This window comes from Blennius ocellaris, assembly GCF_963422515.1.
Source record: "Blennius ocellaris genome assembly, chromosome: 17".
NCBI lineage: Eukaryota > Metazoa > Chordata > Actinopteri > Blenniiformes > Blenniidae > Blennius > Blennius ocellaris.
In genome coordinates, this window is record NC_137666.1 from 19086397 (window position 1) to 19101812 (window position 15416).

Genomic DNA, 15416 nt, shown 5'->3' on the forward strand with positions numbered 1-15416 from the left:
CTCTCTGGCCCATATCTTCTCCTCTCTTTTATCCCCCATTGCTCTCCCTCTCTCTCTCTCCCTCTCTCTCTTGCCATCTCCCTCCCTCTGTCTGCTCTGTTGTCTGATTGAGGGTGAGTTACGAGGGGGCTGCAGCTGGAGGGGGCCACCGTGCCCCGTAATTACATCTCTTTTTATTACCCGCGCTAATGGCCCTCGGGGAGAGGGAAACAATAATAAATTAATAGAATATGAACTCCGGCTCAACAGAAATCTCCAGCATTTCATTTTGGACCATCCTGTGCTCTGGCAGATGAAACAGAGCTCTGATTAATCTCTGCGAGGGGCTTCAAGCAGCCGTCTGTGGGTCTGGGCTGCCCCCTCCTGCCCACAGCCAAGGGCTTTTGGGGAGATAAAGGCAGCGATGAGGGTTTTGGCTTCTCTCCTGGTCATGTTTTCACCCCGTGAGCTGTTGACGACGGTGTACGGATACAGTTTGTGCATTAGGTCGTCTGTATTCCTTTGTCTGGTTTGCAGGGTCTGAATTCAGAAGTGAACGACAAACGTGTGATCACTTTTCGAGCAGAATGTTCAAATCAAAGTGAACAAAGACAAACTCAAAAACTGCGCTGGTGTTTTATTTATTTTTTCTTCCTTCTTTTCCCTGCATTGCTGCTGCAGAGACTTTGAGACAGATGTGCCTGTTCACCTGGCCGTGGAGGGGAAGAGGCCCTTCAAGCGCACAGACGGGCCTCTCTGATTTGATCAATATTGTGTCATGTTTGGTCAAACCCCGCCAAGGCAGTGGGCTGGAAATGAAGATGTAAATATTGATATTTCATTAGAGGAAATCACCCACTCCGACGGCACTTAACCGGGCCACCTTCAGAGTGCGGCGGCCGGAGCGCCGTGTGACCCGCGGAGTCGGGAAGTCACTTCATTACTCGATTAAATTGAGTGGGAAAAAGGCGAGGCAACGACACGAGATCCCATTTGGAGCGATAATTTAGGCCCTGAAGAGAGGGGATGGAGCAGGGGGAAAAACACTACCTCTCCATCTCACAACACTGGATTAAATTCAAGGACTTTTAGCGTCAAAGGTAATTGTAGGCTGCTGGGCTACATGTGTGCATGTGGCTGAGAGGTGTCTGTTGTGTTAGAGCAACTCTAAAGCCACTTCAACAAGGCCTTCACACGAGCTGTCATGTTGGGAGCAGCGTTTTAGTTCCGCTTCAGTCCTCCTTGGCATTAAAAGGCTACACAAAGCCTCGGCTGTGATTGTGATGCCAACCTGATGCAGCAATCAAGACCGCGTCCACGCTTGCATGACAATTCCTCTTCGGCCAGTCCACATTCTGTCCAACATAATGGCCACGTATGCAGACAAGGAAATAACACAACGGGCGATTTGAGGATGCCATCTGGGTATGTGTAATGGCACAGGCCTCTTTAAAATATGGCTTATTGCCTCCACTGATAATAGTCAAGTGTTTTTGAGTGCTTTCGGCAGTTTGCTTTGTCGGCTCTAATTTGGGCTCTTCAGACCTCTGACCAGTCCCGGCCGCGCTGCGGCACCTTTCAGCCCGCACTCCATTCTACCGACTATTGATTCCCCTTCAAAATGTGAAGGCGCCCACATTCTGATCACAATCTGTTAATTAATGTATCCTGCGGCTCTTCCCCTGCAGTGGTCATCACCACGATAAGGGAAATTGAACACTGGGGCGCTGCTCTCCCCGGCTCTTCTTCTCTCCACGGCCTGTCTCTCCACCTTCGTCCTCTTTCTTTTTCCACACTCCTGCACGCTTCCTCATTACGTGTTGGTGTGTGTGTGTGTGTGTGTGTGTGTGTGTGTGTGTGTGTGGCAGCAGGAGATAAACATCAGGCTCATGGCTGCGTCCTCGTAAGATCATTTATATTTAAGAGGAAACGTGGCTTGCTGGTGTGGAGAGCGGCCTGGTCAATACTGTAATCTATCGACTCTTAATCACACAATGGCAGGGAGCGTGGCAACAGCAGGACTCGGGAAAGCAATCATATTAATCAGGGGCGGAGCTGAAGAGCCTAATATGCTGTCAGAATGAGTCGCCTGCAGGAATGCTGGTGCAGGGGGTGGGGGGGTGGGGGGGGTGTATTTTATTGACAGCTAAAGGGGAGTATGGAGAGAAAAAGGATGAGATGGCTATCTGTCTGTCTGCCTGCCTCTCTCTCCCTCTTTTTTTTTCCAGCTTTACCCTTTTTAATTTGTTTGAATTTCTCACAGCTCATCTTTGGAGGATCTGTGGGTTTGTTTTATTTAACATGCTATTCTGAGCACATGTCGAGGTGTTGGAGTGGGGATGACAGTGGTCTGATGCCAATTTCATGGTGGAGGAGGAGGAGGAGGAGGAGGAAGGCCTCGGGTTTAAGCTGGTCTGCACACTGTGCTTGAACCATGTGACCCTGGCGTTGTGCTGTGTGCACTTTTATGCGTATGGATTAATGCGCATGCATATAGATGTCATGACGCGCGTGTGCACACGTCTGTTTGTTTTCCTGCTTGACGCATGTTTGTGTGTCACTTCTATGTATGTGTGTGTGTGTGTGTGTGTGTGTGTGTGTGTGTGTGTGTGTGTGTGTGTGTGTGTGTGTGTGTGTGTGTGTGTGTGTGTGTGTGTGTGTGTGTGTGTCCCCTCATCACCTCCTCCTGTTACATGACATGTCCTCCACCCCTCCAATGAGAATATGCCCGGGTGCTAATCTCCCACACACCAATATAAGAGTGACAGGATACAAGGGGGTAAAACCACATGGCTTTGTGTCTCCCGGACCTTTGCACCGATTTACTGTCCTCACTTACAGTAAAGCCTGCTCAAGGGCTCTGACACCGGCTTCAAAGAGGACCTTCCACTGTGCATTCAAAATGAAAGGCCACTCGCTCACATCTGCTTCCAGGACGTGGCGCCGGCCGCCGAGGCGCCACAGATCATGTTTGTTTGTCTGATCAACTCCCAAGATCACACTTCTTCTCCTCTTGTTTTGACATGCTCTCTTTGACGTTGTAGTTTTGGGGGGAAAACGAGCGTCACGATTCCGTCTTCACACGATGCCCCCCCCCCCCCCCCCCGTGTGTGCCCCTGCAGGTTTCTCCACCCTGTCCCTGGGAGACCAGATGAGTTTACTGCAGAGCGCCTGGATGGAGATCCTCATCCTCAGCATCGTGTTCCGCTCGCTGCCGTACGAGGACGAGCTGGTGTACGCCGAGGACTACATCATGGACGAGGAGCACTCGCGGCTGACGGGCCTGCTCGACCTGTACGTCTCCATCCTGCAGCTGGTGCGCAAGTACAAGAAGCTCAAAGTGGAGAAGGAGGAGTTCGTCACCTTGAAAGCCATCGCTCTCGCCAACTCAGGTGGGTCGCCTTTAGGACGCGACACACGCCGCTTTTATTTTTTCCAATCAACTTTGTGCTGAGTTCACATGAAGACTGCTGGAAGGGATATATGGTTTAAAACTTTAATAACACGGTTTCATTTTATTCCTTTGTGCAGCTTTCTGTTTGCATGCTCTTGAAATATGAGTCTTTATATGTATAAGTAAGGATCAATATGTTTTAAAAAGAAAAAGAACGCTTTAGTAGCTTTTTCTTTTTTACAGTTTATTGTAGTTTTATTGGATTTTATTATATTTACTATTTCATTCTAAACTGATGATTTGTAAATATCAAAGGTTCCATCAGTTATTTTATTATTTTAAACACTCAAATACTCAAAACAATCACCGACAATTATTATTCAAACCATGACTGATTAAACTAAATCATCAAAAAGTCCTTCTCACTGTATTAAGTGAATATCAAACATTATAGTTTGAAAATGACCTATTTCCTTGCTTTCTTTGTTAAATGAGAAAATAAAACAATAAAAAACAACAAATAAATTTTTTTTTATATGTATATATATAAAGCCAATGCAAGAACACAAACAAACTAATGTGTTTTAATGTGTCAAATCCTAATATTTCAGGGAATATAGCTGACATGTCTCTCTCTCTCTCTGGACATTTTGCAGTGTCCTGCCTGGATGTTTTGAGAAATGTAAACCAACCAGTGTAATATCCAGGAACTGGGTTTTATCTGACACTCTCACAGCAATGACATTTCTCCGAGTTTTTCCAGTGTAACCTTTAGTTTGGAGCGTGGGACGGAGAGATGGAGAGCGGATAAGGCCAGTGTTTGAGAGAGAGGGAGAGTTATAGAGGAGGGAGCTTTTTTAATTGAACACCTTCCATGTTGTGGTATTTCTCCCTCCGCTCTCCCTCCATCTCCATAACAGTCGCCGCGGGGCACGGCAGCCACGGGAGATAAATTTAGCATTTCATTAGGAGCACAGGGGCTGTCAATAAAATGTGTTAAGTCGAATGGAATGAGTATCAGGGAGTGATAGGCCTCGTTTGTTCCGAGGCGAACGCGGCACGCCGCTATTGACAGGCGCCTTTTGAGGAGGCAGGAGCCGTCCTGCTCTGATCAATGCGCGCCGGGTCAGCCGGCCGCTTTCGCTCCTTTCGTCCCGGCCCGAGAAATGAAAATGCTGACGCGTGGACTTTGCTTTCAGACAACAGAGGTTTGGTGGGGCGGCGAGGTGAGGAGGAGGAGGAGGAGGAGGAGGAGGAGGAGGAGGAGGAGGAGGAGGATGAGGAGAAGAAGTAGCAATGAGAGGAGGAGGAGGAGGAGGAGGAGGATGAGGAGAAGAAGGAGCAATCAGAGGAGGAGGAGGAGGAGGAGTAGGAGCAGGATGAGGAGAAGAAGGAGCAATCGGAGGAGGAGGAGGAGGAGGAGGAGGAGGGTGTCCGAACGTTAGAACAAGGTCTCTGGGAGATCACTCTCCCGGGAGCCCGTCTGTCTGACAGCTGTGAAAATTCATAGCGATTGATTTTGTAATTAGCAGTTTATCAATCGGATCGACGTGGGCTCACTGATGGATTGCGAGGAAATTGTTTCTTCAAAGTTGTTTTTTTTTTTTGCTCTGCCCCTCCTCCTGTGGCTGCACGCTGCCTGTCTCCTGCCCTCTTTTCCTTCCCATCTGTTGAGATGTCTCCATTTCTCTTTTTATTTTCTCCCCATTATTCCCCCCTCGCTGCAAAAAAAAAAAGAAAAAAAATCCATTAAAGCCCAGATCAGTTCAAACCAGGCTTCATGTGTTCGTGTGTGAAAAATTGAACCAAATGTTGGTTGGATGTCTGAAAGTGCAGCGTGTTAGTGTTTGAACGCCTCTGTGAAAAGAACAAGAGATAATTATGTCACAGCGCATCCTCTACTGAGTTTTTTCTTTTAATTCTTTTTTTTTTTGCCTTTTGTTCTCACATCATGCCCCCCCCCCCCCACTCCTCCTCCTCCTCCTCCTCACCACGACGTTCACTTTACAAAACGACCTACTTCATTTTACCACTGTGGATTTGAAAACCGTCAGGGTGAGAAATGTCTCAAGGTCTTGGGAATACAGTTGTTCCAGTCAATGAATTTGGGGCGAAGCCTGAAATCTGTTTTGCCTTTTATTGTCCCGCGTGGTAAAATATGCAGCGCCAAGGTGAGACGAGTCAAGCAGCCAATGACATGCTGCCTCTGGAGTGCCAGATGCCAGTTAACCAGTGAGAGGAAGCACGACCCCAGACTGTCCCTGAGAGGGCGAGAGAGAGAGAGAGGGGAGGTGGAAGAGGCGAGAATGAGAGGGGAGTGTGGTAACATGATGTACAGTAGGATCAGTCAAACCCGGTGGCAGCGTAGCGAAACGTTATCGGAGTGAGGAACACCGGAGGGGAGCCAGACTGAAACTGCACACTGCTGCTCTGGAGGAACTCGCTTCCTGTTGTTCCCAGCAGGAGACACTGAGCAGCGTCTGGATTTCAATACCAACACATATCATGCAGTTCTGAATGAGATGTGCTTTATTTGATTTAAACCAACTTTTAGAATGGAATGGAATGGAAACGTAATCAAAACTAACAAAATCAGAACTCCAAACTTTTTGTGTAACAGATTACACACAAATATTGAAGTGATGTTAAGTGTTTTAAGTTAATATAAAATATATAATTTGAATATTATCGTTAAACATTTCACAACATCACTTAAATATTCTTGTGTAATCTGTGTAAATGTTTTGAGTTCAGCGTGTCCTTTATAATGCGCGCCGTTAGGAATGTGGTCACGTTAAACATGCTTACATAAGACTAAGAATGAGAATAAAGAATAAAAATGGCAAAAGAAAATTGACTGAACTGCAGGAAATGATCTGTCTGCATGTCAACATATTTGGCCAATCAGATGGATCCTTTTCACTTTGGACTTTGTGGACTACAGGTCACATTTCACTCCATTTTCATACTCAGAAGTCAGAAGCTCGTCATTACAGGAAGTGACTAAAAAGTCACAAGCTATTTATTAGTGGGAGATGATCTGAAAATTCCAACAATTACAAAAAGGGCCTTGTACCTGGATAAAATTGGTTGAAGTAGAAAAATCAAAGCAGAAAAAACCCATCATCTCCTATTTAAATCTTTTATCAATCCTCAAGTCACAAAACTCGACAGCATGATGTCATGTTGCCCTCATCTCCTATTGTATGTGCAACCCAACAACAAAAGCTTTAATTGTGTGAAGCTCCTGAGACAGTCAGGGGACAATTTCTACAGCAGGACATGCTGTTTGTGATTTTGGAGTTTCTATTACGGTTTATGTCATTTTGTTATAAAGTAGCTGAAGTTGAGCTTCCAAACCGGTTTCACCTCCCTTCTCCCGTCTCCATGAGCAGATTTAATCGATAAATCGCGCGACACAACAAATTGATAATGAAATTCATTGCCAACACTTTTAATAAATGAATTTAATGGATTCCTTGTTGCAGCCCCAGCGTCTATATAATCATTTAAATCCTTTAAAAGGACTTGTTCACAGTATTTGATGTGATTTCTCTGGCCACAGGCCTCACTACATCAAATCTTTTATCAAATCTATAATACTTACAATCGTTGTGCGAATCATGCAGATGAAACTAGTTCAGATAGCTTTGTTCATATTTCTACAAATAGTGTGTGTGTCCGCTGCTCGCTGTGAAATTAGTGTTTGTTCTTCCTGTCCACGGTCTCTGTCACAAGGAGGGGAATTAATTGGACCAGAGCATTGTATTCACTTCCAGCTTCTTTATGGTGTCCAATTCTCTAATGGACCTCCTTTTATTCTCTGTGTTTTGTTTTTTTTTCTTTCTTTTTTTTTTTGGGGGGGGGGGGGGGTGTTGAAAACAATCTGTCCTCTGGAACAGCGAGGTGTTTAATGTGGACTCACTCAGCAGAGATTGGGTGCTATTCATGCCATTGTTAGCGCGGGATAACATTGATTTTCAGTCCCACTGGTCAGGGGCCATATGAAACACCACAGGGTAAATATATAAATAAAATAAAGCAGATGTTGTTGGGGGGTGTTTTTTTTTTTTTTTCTTTCTGCATTTTATGATCTATTCTTTATCTTGTCAGGCTGTGAGTTATACTGATAATGTGCTTCTTACCTTACTGCTACAGACGGAGCCGTAAAGATCAATCATAGCATTTAATTTGGTTTTAGAGAAACCTTTTGGCTTCCACTCTCCCCTTCTTTTACCACTCTACTCTTTCTTTCTTTCTTTCTTTCTTTCTTTCTTTCTTTCTTTCTTTTTCCCACTTGACGTTTTTTTCTGTTTTTCTATATTTTTCTTACTTTCCCACTGTGTTACTTTGCATCTAACTCTTTACTCTGTTCTTTCTCTTTTTGCTGTTTTCTTTTCTTTATTTCATTCCTTCGTAATTTTTTTTTACTCTTTCACTCTTTTACTTTTCTTCTAACTCTGTTCTCTTTTATTTCTTGTTGTTTGGTCACGGTCTGTTCTTTCTCTCCTTTTCTCATTTCTTTCCCATTTATGTTTTTCTGTTTCTGTCTTTTCTTTAATCATTTTCTATTTTTTACTCTATTCTGTTTTTGCTTCTTTGTCGCCGCTGTATTCTTTTTTTTTTCTTTATTTCTTGCTGTTTCTCTTTCGTCAACTCTTCATTCTTTTTCCCTTTAATGTTTTTTGTCTCCTAGTTTTCCTCTTACTTCTCCAGTATCTTACTTTCCTAACTGTTCTTTTTAGTTCTCGGTTTCTTCTATCCTGTTTTAGTTTTTTGTCTTTGTTATTCCCTTTTCTCACTTTCTTCCTTTCCTGGGATTGTGTGACTTTGTTCTCTCTTTGCTGCTTCATCTTTTTTTCATATTTTTCCTCTATTTCTTGCTCTGTCCATTCTTACTTTTTACTTGCTTCCCTTCTTTCTCGTTTCCTTCTCTCTTTTTCTTTTTTCTCTTTTCCTCTTCCTTTTTCCTTAATCTTTTTACTGCCTTTCAGTTTTTCTCTTATTTTTCTTCTAACTCTGTTTTTTTTTAACTTCTTTACTTTCCTCTTTTTCTATTCCGAGTTTCTCTCTTGTGTCTGTACTTTTCTTCCTTAGTCTTTTGACTATTCCTTTCTCTCGCTCGCTGTCGTTCCTATTCTTTTTCTTTCTTTTTTTGTTTGTTTCTAAAGCTCATTCTAATGTGGTTGAATGCCTCGGTGCTCATGCTGCTCTCTCTGCTGGCCTCCCTCCCTCCAGACTCCATGCACATAGAGGACATGGAGGCGGTCCAGAAGCTCCAGGACGCTCTGCACGAGGCCCTGCAGGACTACGAGAGCAGCCAGCACCAGGAGGACCCGCGGCGGGCCGGCAAACTGCTCATGACGCTGCCGCTGCTGAGGCAGACGGCCACCAAGGCCGTGCAGCACTTTTACAGCATCAAGGTGCAGGGGAAGGTGCCCATGCACAAACTCTTCCTGGAGATGCTGGAGGCCAAGGTGTGATGGGAGTGAAGGGGGGGGGTGGAGGGGGGGGCCCTCGGCCGAAGCTGAAGGGAGGGCCGCGATAATGAACCCCGGGCCAAGGGCTCTCAGGAGAGGGAGACGCCCGCCAAGAGTGCAGGACAGAGAACGGACCGCTCTCACTCCTCCTCCTCCTCCTGGAGCCCCGGCACGCGACGTTAAAAAAAAAGAAGAAGACATGCAAAATTTGGTTATTAGTATAAATATAAAAATGATGCAGATTAATTTAAAATATATAAGAAATACTATGTACAGTAATAATTTTTTTGGTTTTTATTAATTGTCGGTGGTCATGCTGTATATGGAGGATTCTTCTGCCGATCGGCATCTTCAGAAAATGTAGTTGCCACAGGTCTCGAAACAAGAAGGAAGACAAATACCTTTTTTTCAGAAAACTAAAAGTTTCTCAAAAAAAGAAGAAGAAGAAGAAGAAGACGGCGGAAGTGTCAACAACCATAAAAAGACTCGTCTCACAGTTGTGTTTTTTTTTTTTTGTTGCGTGGACTTGACCAGGACATGTAAATATTTATTATTTGGAAGACTGAGTGTACAGTTCAAAGTCTGGGGGAGATCGGTGGCCATTTTTCTCTTGTTCTTCTGAGGGGGAGGGGGGGGGAAAAAAAAAAAGAAATGAAAAAAGGAACTAACGTTACCTAAATGTGAACTCATCAGTTTAAATGTCCTTGGATATACCTCTCCAGAGCAGTGAGCCGCGTGATCTCAGACTGGAAGACTCGCTCGCCCCATGTTTAACCAAACTAGCGTAGGCAGGTACAACTAGTCCACCGTCCGATTCCGTAGAACCTCAGCAATAAAAGGAGCTGCTGGACAGCCGGGCTCACCCTCCCCAACCCTCCACCTGCTTTCCCCGTGCTGCTGCAGCTGAAAAGGCCTGAGAGGATCTCCGTCCCACCAGCGAGACGCCGCCGCCGCCGCCGCCTCACACCGCTGCTGTATTTGTGTTGGCGCTGTTCATACGCCCCCCCCTCCCTCTCCCAACCTCAGGTTAGGTTTTATTTAAGCTTTTTGGAAATTGCAGAGGACCCCATTCAGACGTGGTGAGAGATAATCAGCAGGTTTGGTGAGGCAGGGGATTTATGCCGAGTGGCAGAGGTCCAGGAGATTCCACGCTCAAACAATCACAGGCCCATATGTCAACCACTCTATTTTTGGGCGCCTTTAAGCCGGCGGCAGCGCCGTCCCCACACACACACACACACACACACACACAGCGAGCAAGGTGCCCAGCATCTGCTCGCACCATTTTAGACACCTCCCTTTCTTTTAATAGCCGCGCCCGCATTTGTGGGGCTTCGCCTAAACGGAGGTAAATGGGCAGGTGCGGCGCCGGAGCGGGGGGGGGGGCACTTCACACCGGGTTTATTTTTAACCCAGCGGGAGGTCCGTTGTCCGCGCCGGGAGTACAGTGGACACGTGGGACACGCCTTGACCTCCCGTCGACACGGCGGCCGGTGCAGAGTAACGCTCGTCCCCACCGGACGGCAGGCGGGCGGCCCGGGGTGCCCCGGCGCGCACGTGTGAATAGCTATGCAAGAAACTTAAGTGTCGGCATGCTCCGAGGGGTCTCAGCGACTCAGAGGCGTGATCCTGGTGGGAGGAAGAGCTCTCCCTCGCTTCCCCCTGTGTTTTAGCGACAGGTCAGTTACGCTGCTCGCCATGCGAGAGAGTCAGAGAGAGAGAGGGAGGGAGAAAGGAGGTGTTGGGGAGGAATGCTTCTACCGCCGAAGGATTTCATGTGGTGTGATAAATTTACAGCAGTGTCACAACAGTGGGATACGGCGATCAAAGGAATCCCTGACATTGCAGGAGGGTCGAGTTGCCGCCATGCCCGTGACATCGATGGCCGAGCACTGATCCAGCGGTCAGCATGCCTTCCCACACAGCAGCGTGCCCCCGGCCGCAGCACGGAGGACGGCTGTCCGCTATAGAGCCCCCCCCCCCCGCCCATCCACCCGATCCCCGACGTAGCGTAGCCGCTATCCACTTTAAGCTCTGCAGTTATAACGAGTTGTTTTACTGTTGTGTAATACAACGGGGACCAATTCTGACTGAAACATGCTTGAAAGCATGCTTTGACTTGGATTTGGGAGAATCTGTATGCGAACAAGTGACACGTTCTAAACCCCTCCAATCAGAATCACGTATCCTGTATATCACAGCTGTGTTTGATTGGCTCTGCTGATGAAAGACTTTGAAATAAAAGTGCAGTACAAGCGGAGACTTTTTGCAGAACGTCTTTACAGTGAGACTTTTTATAGCCCGAGATGATCAGCCATAAGAATCACAATCATTTTGAGTATATTTTGTTGCAATACAACACCGTTTTAAGTCCAATGCGGCGCGTCTTACAAGCTCTCTCTAACGTGTGTAAATATATCGGCGTCGATCCAGTAGGTTGCCGAAATACCATTGAAAACAAAGTATGCAGCGCCCTGCTGACTACTACCTCATGATCATACTGTCGATAGTTCTCTGATTCAACTCTCTCTGCTCTACAGCATCCTCACGGTGGCGTACCTGAGCCGTCCTCGTTTCTATCAGGAACTGTTTCTCTCCCTCAGTGCTCCTGCCAAAATATTTGTAATTGTCGTTACGGTTTTCCTCCTCTCATGATTCTTTGTAAAGGTAAAGCATGCTTCACGTTGACCACATTGACTTGGCCATCGGCGGGTGCTAGCCCCGCCCCTTCATCCTGGTTCCTAAGCGGGTATGTGTTTATATGAACATCAGTGTGTCAGAATTGGTCCCTCGATGGCGAATTGCAGACGGGGGCAGGTCACTGATTCCCTGCTTCTGTGCTACGAGTATTTATGGTGTGAAATATATCATTTGGCAATGGTGTACATTGATATCTCTGATCGTTGAGTCACCAATATCTGTGTAACTTTCTGTTTTGATTTTCAAAAAGGTAAAGGATCAATGAATTAAATACTCACTGAACTCTCTTGTCTGTCAAGTCGTATTTCGCCTTTGTAAGTCCACTTCTTAAGGCAGCGGCAGAAAATGCGAACGCACATACACCGATGAGCCATAACATTAGGACCACCTGCCTTGTATTGTCTAATGTCAGAACGGCGTCATGTTACCAGGACTGGACTCCAACCAGACCTCAACGAGGCTTGTCACTACATGTTTCTCCTTTCTTGGTCCATTCTTGGTAGAACCAGACTGGGAAACCACACACACACACACACAAGAAATGCAGTTGAGGTTTTATTCGGACCCAGTTATCAAGATAATGTTTGTTTTTTTGCTAAACTTGCTCAGTAGTCGTCCACCTTCAGTGGTTATAATTTTGTGGCTGATGGATGTACGGTGCTTACTGAGGCCTCGGTCACACCATGTCAAGTGAAAATGCAAAAAATACAGACATCTTTTTCAACACGCCGTGTAAACGCCAATTTCTCTGAAACGAAAACACACCAAAAAAACAATAGCGTTTTCACTTGAGACGTCGAGTCGACGCATCTTCAGTCATCATCCAGCGGAGCCGCTCGTGATCTCTTCTCTCAGTGTTCCCACGCCACCAGTCACACACACGTCGTTGCAACGACCCCAGAACAGAACAATAAGCGAATGGCAGCAGCAGCGTGTGGCAGCCGGTGAGAGATTCACGCCGGCCACCCAACCATCCCGCAATCAAGCGCAGCCGCTGCAGCTCCACAAACTGTTGAAAATGGATCCGTCACAGGAAACAGGCAGACAGACACGCCAACCCTGATGGAGGCGGGGGGAGGAGGGGGGGTGGGGGGGGGGGGGGGGGGGATAGGGCGAGGGGGCTGGAGTTCCATTATTTCGGGAAGCTGATATTCCAGGGAGTTAAAGTATTCCCCTCTCTATATAATTATAAGAGCCAATTTCCCTTTTTGAAATAATGTCTTGCTAACCAATTAATTGCAATAATCCGCTATGTGGAAACAATGGCATCACAAGGCGAGAAACAAGAGGGTGAAAGGACGGAGGAAGACAGATCTGGAAGGCCAAACCCCCAAAAAAAGAAAAATGTGGAGCACTGATGACGGGCGCTGTATTTTTTATTTATTTTTTTGAAAAGCAACGAGCTCCTCATTTTTCATGCAAATCACCCAGCTGGACCAGATATTACCATCGATACGTTGCTCACAGATACAGTCGCGGTGGCGATCATTCACCTCCATTGACAGGTCAAAACACCTTTCATTAGAGTTACGAGGCGTCTCATCAAGATGCGCCGAGCGCCCGCAGCCGTATGACGGCTGTGTATTGCTTAAGTGTGTTTCATTATTCCCAAAGCAACATTGATGATGGTGAGGGAAAGGATTACACGTCAGGGTGAGTGATTGGGTTTGAACAGAGCTGCTGCATACACTTTGTATCAACCCAGGGCTCAAATTACACTTAGGTTGAAAACGGAGCACGTAAATGCCCAGGAGAGCTTGTGGCACAGAAATGAAGAGTGGGCCACCATCTTTCCCTCTCTCTCTCCCCCCCCCTCTCTCTCTCTCTCGCTCATCACACACACACACTCATTTCCTCACTTCCTTTGTCAAATCTTCTTTTGCACCCTCCCTTCCTTCACCTCTCCTCCATGTTTTTGAGGCACAACCATTCTTTACGGCCATTCTTATTGTTCCACTGATTCTGTTATGTGTATTTATTGCTCCATTTGTGAAATTGGAGGCACCAGCCTGACAAGCCTATTACTATTCAATAACGGGGAGCGGGGGGGCGATTTCACAACCGTGGGCTATCAATGTCCCGGACGGAAATGTTACATCACGTCAATTTGGATGGAAAGCAAGGCGGTTTGCTCTATTGTTGTCGTTGTTGTTGCGTTATACCGGGAGACGAAAGCCTTCCCGTCTCCACAGAGGGGCGAAGTGTGAATGGCAGCAGTCAACATCGTGTCCGATCTTCAACGGAAGGAACGGACGCAAGTGGGCTCGGAGAGTAGATCTATTTCCTAATAGATCCCGGTTACTGCTGTGCTGTACCTGTCCCACTAGCAGTATCTGAGCCATGCATCCCCACACCTCTGACCCTGCCCAAGACTCCGCCTGGCTGATCAATAGGCTGTCAAAGTGCCTCGCAGGCACACAGAGCGGGCCATCTGAGATTTCGCCCTCTCATTGTCCATCTTCACTGTTTTAAGTGCATTTATCAGGTTACAGCCGCTGCCCTCCCCGCCACTTAACGCACGCTCCAGCGAGCCGTCCTAAAAAAAAAAAAAAAAAAAAAAAACCTAATGGCCGTCAGCAGACCTTTGTCCCAGTTTGTCGAGTCGCTCCGGCTGCAGTCGTCCAATGGAAGCAGGGAGACAGTACAGTACAGTTTAAACAGCCGTTCTGGTCTGGTGTCAGTCTGCCGCAGGTGCCAGACCGAAAGAATCTGCAAAACAATAAAAAAGGGGAAGTGAAATATCAGGTTGGAGGCTTGTCGAGCGACATCCGTCTAGTTTCTGGGCCAAGCTGCAGCTTGGGATCCTTCAGGAGGAGCTGCAGCGGCGGGTCTCACTGTTGCAGCTGAAGTCGAGCGAACCAGCAAAAAAAAAAAAAAGAAAAGAAAAGAAAAGAAAATCCCCCCTCCTCCTCTGAGAGCAGCTCCCGCAGGACGCCGGGAGGAGACGCCACACAGGAAGCGTCAGGACGAGACTGCACTGACCCTGCGGCGCCACGTTTAGTTAGAACCGCTGCTCCCCGTCGCCGCGGCGAGAGAGCAGGTGGGTAATAAACTGTACACACTCACAGCGATAACTGCACGTGAAGGCTTTTGTTCCTTCATTTGAGATTTATTTACCCAACTGTATCTTTATCTGTGTTTCTCACTGATATGAAGCTGTGGTGGGGGGGCTGGGATGGTGGGAGGGGGGGGGGGGGTATTTCCAACTATCTACCAAATGTATCTCCTTCCACCCGAGTGTGTGTGTGTGTGTGTGTGTGTGTGTGTGTGTGTGTGTGTGTGTGTGTGTGTGTGTGTGTGTGTGTGTGTGTGTCTCCTCCCCGCTGTTTTATTGCCTCTGCCATGTATTCACACGTTCTTATGGGCTTTTCCAATTTAACCACTGGTTTGGAAATAATGAAAGGAGATAAGGAACATTGATAAGCATGGATACGTCCATCAAACGGAGAAAAACTCACACGGGCCGCTGTGTGCGCTCACTTCACAGGCGTTTAACACAATTACAGTGTTATTACCGGGCGTCGGGCCTGTGTTTTGGATTCTATTAGGATGTTTCTTCTGGGTGTACAGGTGTGACCGTTCAAAGATGATTTCAAGACCTCCCCCCCCTCCAAAAGAAAAAATTAATTAACAATTCCAGTGTTTTCGGTTCAGATCCCCTGTCTGCTTTATGAATTCCCCCAATTAAAACTTGACTGGACAAAACACACGACTCAAATGTATTCATGAGTTACACGAAGCAGAGCCGTCTCTCTGATGCCCTGAGGGAGAAAGTCTCTCTCAACTCAGCCCAGTTGTTGCCTGCGGAAGATGACAGCTGAAGTGCCGCTGAGCAATCAGGAGTGGATCGTGTGTAAGTACAT

The 15416-nt window shown here is 46.8% G+C and overlaps 1 protein-coding gene across 1 annotated transcript in view; it reads left to right on the top strand.

The window, feature by feature from the left end:
- LOC308142448 (steroid hormone receptor ERR2-like) overlaps window positions 1-11829 on the top strand; it is a 31409-nt gene extending 19580 nt beyond the window's left edge. Inside the window, 2 exon segments of the mRNA XM_080512852.1 lie at window positions 3102-3371; window positions 8612-11829. Of these exon segments, the coding sequence (XP_080368978.1) occupies window positions 3102-3371; window positions 8612-8856 (515 nt within the window). The 3' untranslated portion in view covers window positions 8857-11829.
- Window positions 11830-15416: the final 3587 nt, after the last annotated feature.